At 47.5% G+C, this 13,468-nt stretch overlaps 1 protein-coding gene across 1 annotated transcript in view; it reads left to right on the top strand.

Annotated features, from left to right (window-relative positions):
- The window catches only part of man1a1 (mannosidase, alpha, class 1A, member 1), an 83,236-nt gene that overhangs the window by 65,895 nt on the left and 3,873 nt on the right, over positions 1–13,468 (top strand). Inside the window, exons 6-11 of the mRNA XM_079753494.1 lie at positions 3,584–3,707; positions 4,320–4,413; positions 4,989–5,104; positions 7,953–8,172; positions 10,275–10,447; positions 11,799–11,914. Coding sequence (XP_079609620.1) covers positions 3,584–3,707; positions 4,320–4,413; positions 4,989–5,104; positions 7,953–8,172; positions 10,275–10,447; positions 11,799–11,914 — 843 coding nt within the window. The remainder of the gene's footprint in view (positions 1–3,583; positions 3,708–4,319; positions 4,414–4,988; positions 5,105–7,952; positions 8,173–10,274; positions 10,448–11,798; positions 11,915–13,468) is intronic.

The following is a 13,468-nucleotide window of genomic DNA, read 5'->3' on the forward strand; positions in this document are numbered from 1 at the left end:
GGGCTCTACACAGAGCACAATACTGTGGGCTCCACACAGAGCTGGAGACGTTGTAAAAACAAGGGCTACATCTTGACGGCTGGATTTGCATGGTGGCATAAAGTAATCTACTTCTCCTATTTGAAAGGGTTTGTCAACCAAATACATAATGTTATATTGTGGATGGATTGGTAGGCATTGTCTCTATTCCTATGGCCAAGAGAGTCTCCAGAGAAGTGTCCTTTATCTGATGAGCAGTACATGCCGGACAGTAGACAGCCAACCCTACAGCCCCATAGCTTCGTTTCGTAGACTGCTCCTTATCTTTGCCTCCAGGCTATCGAACGCTGTGAAGTAATCATGACGTTGAAATGGTACATTAGCAAGCATGCAGGGTTTATGATAAACAGTACAGTTTTAGTAAATAGGATTATACATGATGCATAATATTTTAGATTAATATTCATAGTGTTCCTAATTTATTTGAAGCATGACTAAAAAATGTGTATATTATAGTGGTTTCTTTAGAATATGAGCTATATAACACTGTCTTGATAAATCTATGTTTGACATGGTATATGTGCAACAGGAAGGATTCAGCAGGAAGGGAGCTATGGAACTGGATGACGTTTGTTTTTCAAATGCTAAATGATGCCTCCTAGTCGGCAGTAGGTGAATATAGGAAAGCAGAATGGAGACTTCCAAATGCTTGGTGGGTCCAAACCCAGGGATACATGCGCCGGTTGGCAGCCGGGATTTGAGGGCTGTAATTAAATTGCTAACTTTGAATCAATCGCGCCTCGATGTCTTTCCCCCAGGAAGAGGAACAGGGAGATGGATATCAGGGGGGGGCATAAACGCCGATAGACATTGGAGTTGACAAGGAAGTGCAGAGAGAAAGTAGGCCGAACAGAGAAGGGGGCCGAGTGGGGCGTCCTGCAGGGCCTGCAGCACAGGGTTGAAATGATTCCTCCAGCTCTGGGCTGGGATGCCACTGTTTGCCATGGTCATCCTTGGAGATGCCTCTTCCACTCTCTTCTCTGATGAATTGATCTCCCTCCATGACGGCCCCGTGGTGCATCTTGGAGCGGTTAGGGCGATTTTGGCATACTGGTCGCGGCCTTCGCCTGCGGGTTTTACACCTCGAGACCGCCGTGCATATAGGTACAGCGTTATTTTCACAGGGAGTCCGGTTAACACTTAGCTCTGAAAGGGTTGATGCAATACTGTAGATACATCATCCTGATAAACTGGTTCAGCTAACCCACCTGCTGTTCTAGACTGCAACGTAAACTATCATGTTGCTAGCAGGTTTGCTGAACTCCTCCAACCTAGCGTGCTGTGAGTGGATGAGTCATGCCTGGCTAAGACATCTATCTATGTTTTTTGACATAATTGAGGCGCCTAACCCAGTAGGGTGAAGGCCGTCTCTCTCATGAGCACACCAGGGCGACCCCGCCAGCGATTTAGAGACAATAATCTGCTATAACGCTCATCATTACCCTTATCGGGGAGAGGGCCAGAGAGAATTAATCAATGCCGACACATCTTTCTGGCAAAGTCACAAAGCCTAGCTATATTGCTTTTTGTAACCTCGGTTTGTCTCGTCCTAGCATCGTCCTAACTTTACCTGTAACAGAGTCGCTTATGACTAGCGTTTTTACCCCCGAAAAAGACTTGCGAGGCAGGCTGCTGTCCGCCTTCGCAAGTGGTGCTGCCGACAGGATTGCCTTGACGGAGTCACTGCTAACCATAGCGTTAGCTCTACAAGTCCGCCTGGCGGATCTCTTCTCTATATTTTCTGGAGTATCTGTTTTCTTTATGCTCGCTACCCTTTCATCCTCTAACTGATATATACGTCTCTCTAACAGAGCTCTCTTATCCATGAGAAAGGCGGAACAAGGGCAACAAGAGTCCATGCTTACCGTGGTTGATGCAGACGGAGCTCCGACGAGGAAACAGCGAGTACAATACAGAGTATGCAGAACAGGTCGCAGATATAAATAGCAGAAAAATAGATACAAAGCGAGATAGCAGGTCGACGCTAAGCGTCCTGCTAACCAAACCAAACAAACCAAGCCGGCTACCCGGAAGTTGCGTCCGCGGCGTCACACAGCAGACTCGGGTCAGCCTGTGGAGAGAGAGCAGGTCACACAGCACACGCAGTGGTTGGGACATCCTACTGAGTGAGACTCCACTGCTGGTGTGAGAGAGACCGTCATGACACACACTCACACAGAAATACACACACAAACACACAACCTAATTGCAGTCTATAACAGGCCGAATAAACTTGTGGCATGAAATTCATTTAGTAACAATCATCAACCCCAATTCCACTGCGTCACCCAGGGTCTGGTGGTCTGAGGCCTGGGGGTCCCGGCCGGGCGGAGGCCTGGTCCCTGTCCGGGCGGAGGCCTGGTCCCTGTCCGGGCGGAGGCCTGGGGGTCCCTGTCCGGGCGGAGGCCTGGTCCCTGTCTGGGCGGAGGCCTGGGGGTCCCGTGTCCTGGGAGTCCCTGTCCGGGCGGAGGCCTGGTCCCTGTCCGGGCGGAGGCCTGGTCCCTGTCCGGGCGGAGGCCTGGTCCCTGTCTGGGCGGAGGCCTGGGGGTCCCTGTCCTGGGGGTCCCTGTCCTGGGGGTCCCTGTCCGGGCGGCAGGGTGCTTGATCCACGCTGTAATGGGAAACTAATTGTGGCTGTCACTGTGTGATGCTTGAAGCTTCTAGATAATTAGTATGGGTATACAGAAGAAGTGTGTGTGTGTGTGTGTGTGTGTGTGTGTGCGTGTGTGTTTTCCTTTCTCATGTAAGCACTTCCCCAAGTCTCAGCTTCTCATTTTTCTCAATTGCTGCCCCCCCCCCCCCCCCCACACACACACACACACACACACACACACACACACACACACACACACACACACACACACACACACACACACCATCAGTAACCTTGATAGATGAAGTGTTTGCTTGAACCCTGTGTGTGCCGGTGGGAGGGTTTTCTGTATTCATATATGGTACTCCGAAGCACCATCCCCAACATGTCCATCATTCCTAGCCCTGGAAGTCATCTGCCTCTGCTCATCTAACACACGCACACGAGATGCATGCACACACACACGAGAACGAATGCATACACACACGAGAACGAACACATACACACACACACGAGAACGAACGAATACACACACACACACACACACACACACAAGAGAACGAACGCATACACACACGAAAATGAACGCATACACACACACGAGAACGAACGCATACACACACACGAGAACAAATGCATACACACACAAGGGATCGAATGCATACACACGCACAGACGAGAACTGTACATTGGTCCTGCTGGTGTGTCCCCATGCGCCTCTCCTATCAACTCATAAGGGCCTTCCACTAATGTCTCAGCTTACTGCAACGCTTCTGTCTTTAATTAACACAATTTAGAAGCCTATAACATCTTATACAAACCTTTATTGTGTATTTTTCTGCGAGTTTGAGTTTTCTCCAACAGCTTTACCTGTATAGAGTTAATTTAAGCTCAGTGTGTGTTAGAAACAAGAACCCAAAGCTGACCTGTGTTCCTCTGACCCTCCGCCAGTGGGATCGGGAGGAACTGGCCCTGGGCGTCGGGCGGCAGCAGCATCCTGGCCGAGTACGGGACGCTGCATCTGGAGTTCATGCACCTGAGCAAGCTCTCTGGGAACCCTGAGTTCGCTCAGAAGGTACCGCTGGGGACGAGGTCCAGTCCTATGGAGCAGTGATTCCCGACCCGTTAGAACCGGGCCTTCAAACATTTCCAGAAAAAACACATAGACTCCATAAGCTCATTTTTAGTGGAGAAAAGGGAAACATTTTGTGAATTGTTCTGAAAGTTTAAATGTTGGTATATCATTCAATTTGTACAACTAGCCTTCGTTGCCACCTAGTTCATAATATGCAACTAAACCACTGTGTCTTTGCACTACTTTTTGGTTTATTTAGGTCTCAGGCGACTTTTCTTTCTCACAAATTGTATTATTTTATATTATTCCATTGATGAAGGGAGCCTTAGTTTCAAGCATTTCATTCCTGTTGCTTTAGTTGTTGTGACTATGACACATCTTGAAAAACAATTAATTATTTTTTTTATGAATATGCCAGTCCTTGGAACAAAAATGATTGGGAACCCCTGCTATAGAGGAGGCTGTGTGTGAAGTCATGTCAGGGTTGTGCATGAGCAACGCCCTCCCAGTCCCTTTTACTGGCCATGAAGGGAAAGCCCATTCTGAATTAATTACCATTGTATTGATCCATGCTTGTATTGTATTGCTTGTACTTTCTCTATTCTGTGTTAGGTGATGAACATCCGGAAAGTACTGGAACACTTGGACAAACCTCACGGCTTGTATCCCAACTACCTGAACCCCAACAGCGGGCAGTGGGGCCAACGTGAGTCCACCTGGCACATCATTTCTCCATCCCCTTCGCCCTGTCCCCCAGGCTCCCTCAATCCTATCTATTTGTTTTTCATGTTCACTCCGAGACCATGAGATGTGCTTGGCTGTGTGCATTCATATACTGCAAGACAGAGACGACCAAATCCAGACCCACTTTCCTTCACTTTCCTGCGTGCAAAGATTCTATGGATTTCAGTCTGTACAATATGTAACGGTGCCTAAAGAATCATGATGACCTTATTTAGGCCTTCTGCATCCTGCTCCTTTATGGGAGAGTGCTACAGTGGAGTATGCAGGGTCTGTTGCCTGAGGTCAATCCCAGCGCTGAGCGCAGCCGACATTTAATCTCTGGTCTCACCAAGAGGCTGAGCCTGGTTAATGGCATTCTTATACCGTAGATAGGCCTTGTGCGGGAAGCCATTGTTAGGTGTGTACAAGCACAGCTAACCAGAAGGGACACTAGGATGCTGTCACCGAATACGTCACACTCCTGTCAAACGCACTCCTTCACACACTGTGTGTCTGTGTCTGTGTTTGTGGTTTATATCTAAATGTTTTCTCTTGCAGATCACGTTTCTGTTGGCGGTCTGGGTGACAGTTTCTATGAGTATCTGCTCAAAGCCTGGATTATGTCTGACAAGACTGACGAGGAAGCCAAGAAGATGTACTACGACGCCATGCAGGTAAGTGGGCGTGTGTGATGTGGATCGTTTGTCTTCCGATTGCGTGGTTGATTATAGGGTCAGCAGGAAGACATTCAGGTAGAGCGGGTTGACTGGTAATCAGAGGGTTGCTGGTTCGATCCCCGCCTCCTCCTAGCTGTCGAGGTGTCCCTGAGCAAGACGCCTCACCGTTACTCCTCCTGACAAACTGGCTGTCGCCTTGCGTGGTTTACTCCGCCGTCGGTGTGTGAATGTGTGCATGAAGGGTGTAAGGCGCTTTGGAAATAAGAGTCAGCAAAATCCCCTTAATGTAATATCTACAATAATTTAGCAAAATACGTTTTCATCCTCAATTTTAAATATATTTTAAATATAGTATTTTTGTACTATGATATTTAACCTACGATAAGAACTCGTTGGTTAAATAGAAAATGTAAAAAATGTTCAAACCCCCAAATTGGATAATTGGAAGAAGCTCTCATACTTTGGTGAGTCTTTAGGCCGCATTGAAGCTCTGCTGTAACCAAGTCCACCTCGGATTGAGGAGTGCCTCCCAAAGCCACTGACGTGAGTTTGTTGTTTTGCTACTTTATTAAAAATACACCTTTGATTCACCGATTGAACCAATCTCTACCTCAGTACTGTTGTAGTTAATATACTCCTTTGCTTAGGCAGATGCATAATGAGGATGTATAGATAAGCCGCTGGAAGACATTGCTGCGTTTCTGAATGGTAAATTAAGTTTACATGAAGCTTACATGATACGACACATCCACATTAACACTGATGACAAAACTTCCAATCACAGTGAAGGGATGGTTGTACTGGTGAAGACAGCAAAAAGAGCAGCATCCTCCTCTGAACAAGGTTGGTGCCAGGTTGGCCCGAGAACCAGGGGAGGGAAACATGAAGAGAACATCAGCATCCATAGAAAACTAGCTAAGGCGAATCTGTTCCTCGCACGCACGCACGCACACATTAGCAAATGGAGAAGCAGCTGCAGCTGCCGCTCCAGCCCACACCGTGGCAATCAGTGTTTTTGGAAGAGAAATGCTGTGGATGAGAAGAAGGTGAAGGAAGTGGCCGACCGCCTATTGGCTGGTATCATGATGAGGACCGTTGGCGACACCGCAGTAAAAAGCACTAAGGCACCTGTGTCCTTTATCCCTGTGTAGCACCTCTAGCACTCACTGTAAATTGTCTTTATTGGTTGTCTTGTCATGAAATGTGACATTCTTATCACCATAAGTATGAATTATGAAGATTTCCCCTTAACAAAATGTGAAACATTTGACTTAGATTTGGAACTCGTTCTCTAATTCGAATCCACTTTATCTAAAGGGTCTTACAGTGACTTTCAGATAAAGGTTATGTCATTCAAGTAGCTCGCTAAGTTTCTAGTTTTTAAAAGGAACTGCAAGCCAAACACATTGGTCTGCAACTGTCTTTGACATTATGGCATTAATGGTTTTAATGGTTGTCTTTGTGAGCCTTTGGCTTACTGAAGCAGTAAACCCTGAACATAGTGGTGCAGTAGTTGCAATACTGCATAAGTAAACATCCCCATAAACCCACCGAGTTACCGGTAGAATGTTCTTGTATATTTGGTTATGGGATATATCCCATATCTATAATAAAATGCTAGAATTAGTTTTTTTCCTGACACTAACATTTGATTGGAGTACAAAAATGTCCCGTTTCAGTCAATTATAGGATAGAACCAGCAATCAGGGAACTTGTCTTTTCCCTCTCAGAACCCTTAAGGTAGGATTAGGTCCCTTGTGTTACATATGCCCCGCCCCCCCTCCCTGCCACACACACACCGGGGCTGCCCTCAATTCATCATTTCAAGCTTTGAAAATAGCATCTGTATATTCGGTGGAGAGAAAATAAATCCGTCCATTAATAGTGCACATCTTTCACTGTAAACGCAGCGGGCGGAGACCACGGCTGCACAATCAGGGTTTGATCAAATTATCATTTTTTCAGTTTAATTGGTGAAACAAAGTAGTCATTTTAATAAAGTAGCAGAACACCAACATCACGTCAGAGGATTTGCGGTCCACTACTCAGCCTGAGTTGGCCTTGGTCACATCAGAGCTTCAGCCTAAAGACCCACACTCTGCACAGTATGAGGCCTTCTTTCAATGATCTTAAAGCAATTAGGTGATTTGAACATTAAGCATTTAAATAAATTTCACAGCAGGACTAGTTCTATTTACCGGTGATAAATCACACAGCCGCTATTGTGGGGGTCGGATTGTCGCTACCTGTTCTATTTATGGTGACTAAATAACCAACACATTAATTATAGTAGGTACAGCTGTTTGTTGTCTTATGGACTCGTTTGAACATTGAAATAGCCGCTGAATACCTTCATTATTACAACCCTTTTTAAACCATTAGAAGGGTAATGCCGCACTGGGTAATGTATATCCTCACACTGGACGGCAGCTGTCAAAGTGCTAGCAGAATATTAAATCATGTTTGAACATCCAAAACTAACTGATGATAATCCGGTCCTCCTATACTTGGCAATTATTATGATGCTTACCGGTTCCTAAACAGAAGCGTTGACGTGAAGAGTTGTCAACGTCTAGCTCGCTGACACATATATTTCATCACTGGGATATTCAGATGACATGTAACCTAGCCTGCTACCCGCAGTCCCCAACTATGAATAGATGTTAAAAAAAGCATTATCTTTTGTATACATTTGTTTGTATTAAATGAAACCAAGCATTCAAATACTGAACTGAGATTCGACCCCCCCACCTAACGAACAGATACCAGTCCATTCTGGCTCCGGCCGCACACACACAGGGGTGTATCTAAGTATCCATCGTTGGTTTTCCTCTGCGTCCCTCAGGCCATCGAGACCAACCTGATCAGGAAGTCCAGCGGGGGGCTGACATACATCGCTGAGTGGAAGGGGGGTCTTCTGGAGCACAAGATGGGCCACCTGACGTGCTTCGCGGGGGGCATGATCGCCCTGGGTGCGGACGGCGCCCCCGGCGACCAGACCGGCCACCAGATGGAGCTGGCGGCCGAGATCGCTCGCACCTGCCACGAGTCGTACGCCCGCACAAGTATGACCAGGAGCACAGTGATCTCCTTATAGATCATACACGCACACACGTCACGGAACACCCCTCTGACCGCAACACGCACACACGTAGGGGGGTCGTGGGCCGCCACTCTGACCAGCACCACGGCGTGCACCTTAGGGTGCGTGTGGAGAAACAACTTGCACACGGAGGTCCTCCCAGCACTCTCTCTGAGCCTGGGGTCTCTCTCTCTGAGCCTGGGGTCTCTCTCTCTGAGCCTGGGGTCTCTCTCTCTGAGCGTGGGGTCTCTCTCTCTCTCTGAGCGTGGGGTCTCTCTCTCTGAGCCTGGGGTCTCTCTCTCTGAGCCTGGGGTCTCTCTCTCTGAGCGTGGGGTCTCTCTCTCTGAGCGTGGGGTCTCTCTCTCTGAGCCTGGGGTCTCTCTCTCTGAGCGTGGGGTCTCTCTCTCTGAGCGTGGGGTCTCTCTCTGAGCGTGGGGTCTCTCTCTGAGCGTGGGGTCTCTCTCTCTGAGCCTGGGGTCTCTCTCTCTGAGCCTGGGGTCTCTCTCTGAGCGTGGGGTCTCTCTCTCTGAGCGTGGGGTCTCTCTCTGAGCGTGGGGTCTCTCTCTCTCTCTGAGCATGGGGTCTCTCTCTCTCTCTGAGCGTGGGGTCTCTCTCTGAGCGTGGGGTCTCTCTCTCTGAGCCTGGGGTCTCTCTCTCTGAGCGTGGGGTCTCTCTCTGAGCCTGGGGTCTCTCTCTCTGAGCGTGGGGTCTCTCTCTCTCTCTCTCTGAGCCTGGGGTCTCTCTCTCTCTCTCTCTCTGAGCCTGGGGTCTCTCTCTCTGAGCGTGGGGTCTCTCTCTCTCTCTGAGCGTGGGGTCTCTCTCTCTCTCTGAGCGTGGGGTCTCTCTCTCTCTCTGAGCATGGGGTCTCTCTCTCTCTCTGAGCGTGGGGTCTCTCTCTGAGCGTGGGGTCTCTCTCTCTGAGCCTGGGGTCTCTCTCTCTGAGCGTGGGGTCTCTCTCTGAGCCTGGGGTCTCTCTCTCTGAGCGTGGGGTCTCTCTCTCTCTCTCTCTGAGCCTGGGGTCTCTCTCTCTCTCTCTCTCTGAGCCTGGGGTCTCTCTCTCTCTCTCTCTGAGCCTGGGGTCTCTCTCTCTGAGCGTGGGGTCTCTCTCTGAGCGTGGGGTCTCTCTCTCTGAGCCTGGGGTCTATCTCTCTGAGCCTGGGGTCTGTCTCTCTGAGCGTGGGGTCTCTCTCTCTGAGCGTGGGCTCTCTCTCTGAGCGTGGGGTCTCTCTCCCTCTCTGAGCGTGGGGTGTCTCTCTGAGCGTAGGGTCATCTTTTCGTTTTATCTCTCTTTTATTTTAATGACAGCATTAGATGTTGATTTATCATTAATTTTTACTTATTATTAGTGCTGTCAGTTTAACCCGTTATTAACGGCGTTAACGCAAACCAATTTTTACGGCGTTAATTTTTTTATTGCACGATTTAGAATGGAAAAAAATGTGTGATTAATCGCAAGTTAACTATGACATTAATGCGATTAATCGCGATTAAATATTTTAATTGCTTGACAGCACTACTTATTTGTAATTAAGCGGGTGAGAAGTCAACCAATGAGCTTCTAGAGTGACCTCATTGGCAAGAGGCTTTGAATCATAAAGGCCTAAAGAGATGCAGGAGAACGACCACGTTGAGGACACCGTGCGGGCTGTTCTATTAACGGGTTAACACTAATGCTCTTGGAAGGATTTGTCTGGACATGTTCTGGACGATTTACTCACTTGAATGTTATGACGTGTTCAGGCAGAGCTCCTCCAGACGCTGACGTGATGCCCCCGTGAACGTTAGGTCGAAGTCATTAATCAAAGTCATCCCTCATTAATATGAGGGCTGACTATTCAGACCATTTCATGACCATATTCAGACCATTTCATGCATTTAGGTCTTCAAGACTTCCATGCAAAACACATCCACTCTTTAATTCTGAATCTGTCAATGCCTGTAATAAATGATTTATTCTTCCACAATTAGTCCAATCAAACAGCGTGCTGTGGCGTGGTGTCCCGGTTTGGACGCCCTCAGCTCCTCTGCTCCTCTGGCTGTCTCTAGTTGTTTGGTGGTAATGGGATGTTCCTGGTCCCCCTGCAGCTCTAAAGCTGGGACCAGAGGCGTTCCGCTTTGACGGGGGCGTGGAGGCCATCGCCACGCGACAGAACGAGAAGTACTTCATCCTGAGGCCGGAGGTCATCGAGACCTTCATGTACATGTGGAGGTTCACCCACGACCCCAAGTACCGCGACTGGGGCTGGGAGGCCGTCCAGGTATGGGCACTCTGGTTCATTTGCTTTAGTCCAGAATTAATATTGATGGATGGATGGAATAAAACTATTTCCACCTCCTTTCCTTTCTTTCCCTCTATTTGTTCTGTTTTTCTTCCTAGCTGTCTCTCTTATAACACTTGGACATTGTAAAGATATGTCTATTGGTGATGTACAATGCACCCTGGGTCCTATTTAACCGTTTTTGTGAGGTGCTTCAGTTTGCTGCAGTCGTTACAATGGGGTTTAATAGGGAAGCATGTCTTCTAATCGCTGTGGCACAAAACCTCACAGGTTTCGTCTCAATCAATGCTTATTAAGTATCTCAATGATCCTAAAGCAAGGAATCATTCATTCACAACTCTGGGAAAGGTTTATTTGTTCCATTGAGCTCTGCCGTGAAGCGAGGGGTGTGGGACAGCGTGGGAACCCTTCCATTGAGTGTTCAAGAACACACGAGTCAAGTTGATGCCAAACGAAAAAGTCATAGGCGCAAATGTTCCCCATGATAAAAAGGTTAAAATATAACTGAAGGGCTAAAGGGATAGGGGTAACTTCATTGGTCACCTGGACAGATGAGTCACTGGTCTGCACCGTGTTGACCTCCCTGACTGAAGGAGGCACTACGGCGCAGGGCTGCTGAGAAGACCTCTCAGAAGAGGCCGCATCCTTGCTGAGGCCGGCTGCTGATCTGCCAGAGATACAGCGGCGCTGTATCTCTGCTTACGAGGCTAGCAAGCCACTTGATGAGCCCTTCATCTAGTTACCAGCCTCTGGTTGTTTGTTAGTCGCATTAGTTACCACCATGGTTAGCACCGATAGTCTGCCTCATATGTGCCCCCGTGGGACACTAACGCCCAACGTATCACTGGCAGATCAGCCGCTGGCTTCGGCAAGGATCCAGCCTCCGCCGGCCTCTCAGTCATCTAAAGGTTGACCCCTACCCTCGCCGTAGTACTTCAGTCAGGGAGGGCAACACACCGCACACCAATAACCCCTCTGTCTGGGTGACCAATGAAGTCGCCCATCTCTCTTCAACCCTACTCCATGTCACAATCCTTTCAGAATTTTATCATAAACATGACGACAACGAAACATGCAAATGATTGCATGCAATATCGAAGTGTTTCAGCTTGGATTTATTTAGCTTCATTTTGTGCAGTGACACCAGAGTTCCCCGTCTGGTATGAATAAAGTTTTACCTTATCTATAATAATAATAATAATTCTTCATTGCATTTATAAAGCGCTTTTCAAGAGCCCCAAAGCAGCTTGAGCCCTGTGTGCTTGAGTGTGTGCGGGGGTATGAGAGCCCCCAGAAGCCCCCTGGTGTTAATCAGGGTGTTGTGTCCCAGGCCCTGGAGCAGCACTGCCGGGTGGAGGCAGGCTACAGCGGCATCAGAGACGTCTACGCCGCCTCTCCCAGCCATGACGACGTCCAGCAGAGCTTCTACCAGGCTGAGACTCTCAAGTAAACACACACTGCACTAATTCACTTTAAGTAGGATGACGAGAAACCAGCAATCAGTGGAACTGGCTTCAGTTGGAAATGAATGTGCAGCTTTTCCTCACATTGAGTAGATTCAGATTATAACTCAACATCACTAACAATAACCCTTACAAAAAACTGCACAAGACACACAAGACGCACAAAAACATTTCCTCGATTTTCTAAACGTAAAATCAAATTAAGATATAAGCAGTTTCATCTGATACATGATCAAATGCATCATCAGTCATATATGACTAATAATGCATGTGTACCTCACAAAGTCATCCAATTACCTAAATGTGGAGGTGGGGTTAATATGGAAGCCGTCTGAAGTGTTTTGACCTTAGTGATGTTTAAAGGACGCAGCGACCAGCTATTCTTAGGTCCCCTTCACTCCAGGGCTCGCTGGGCTCAAAGCACGGCTCCATCTGTCCTAGTTATTAGTTTGCTGTTGATATTTGTCACCAAAAGCTCTGGGTCTGTTTCTCTCTTCTTATCGGCGTGAATACAGTCTTGTTGATGGCTGATCAGGAGTCTGTGTGTAACTGTGTTGTCAGCCACACCCTCGGGATCTTGTCACTGTTCTCCCACGCAGAATGCTCTCCAGTTTAAGCTAGGAGTTAAAGGGCTGATAGCATGCTTTTTCGAATTTTCCAGACTGTTATATGACATAAGTATGCTGCTAAGATAGAAAGATCTGCCAGGAGTATTCGCGCCCACCGAGAACGCCCCTCATTAAGTGTGTGAAACAGCTTGTTTGCGCTCAAACTTTACTTCTGTAACAGTGTGACGTCTGATTGTCGGATACAAAACAGACCGTTTTTGATTCTGAAATTGGTTTTGCAGAAATTAACAGTGTGAGAATAATAAGGGGTATTATTAACATACAGGCATGTAACCTTATTCTAGTAATACCCGAAAATGCAATTATTAACCCTCAACCCTAACCATGATATGGGATCTTTAAGCCAATAGCCTACTAAGTGCAAGATGTGAGTGTGCGTTTCTGTCTGGCTAGTCTGTCCGGCTGGCGCTCTCTCCATATCCCACACGTCCTCCCCTTCAGTCTGTGGTGTCTCTGCCCCCCAGGGCAGAGGGCAGAATCACCCCACCCACTCCATCCCTTCAATTGGAGGTTATAAAATAGCATTTATGAATCATTTGTGTAGTTGAATCTTAATAGAGCTGTCAGCAGTTAAGAATAATTTTGGGAAAGACGGGTTCAGCAGGTGATTGAAATGGCGGAGTTCTCCAAACAATCGTAGACCTGCTTCTACCAACGTCACGCCAACAGCAGACTGACGCTCAGAGAACGGCTTCAGCGATGTCAATATAGATCCATCTTAATCAGCCCATCATGATTCATTCTTGGTCAAATAGAACATTTATTTATCCTTGTATACCTATGTACCTTGACTGCTTATGTTTAGCAAAATGTATTTGTTTATCAAGCCCATTGATAAGACCAGTTAATGTTCAAAAGCATCAAACATCTTTCTTGAGTATCAGCTGTGTTTAAAGGCTTGGATTAGA

Source organism: Pollachius pollachius, assembly GCF_949987615.1.
Source record: "Pollachius pollachius genome assembly, chromosome: 16".
In the NCBI taxonomy this organism is placed as follows: domain Eukaryota; kingdom Metazoa; phylum Chordata; class Actinopteri; order Gadiformes; family Gadidae; genus Pollachius; species Pollachius pollachius.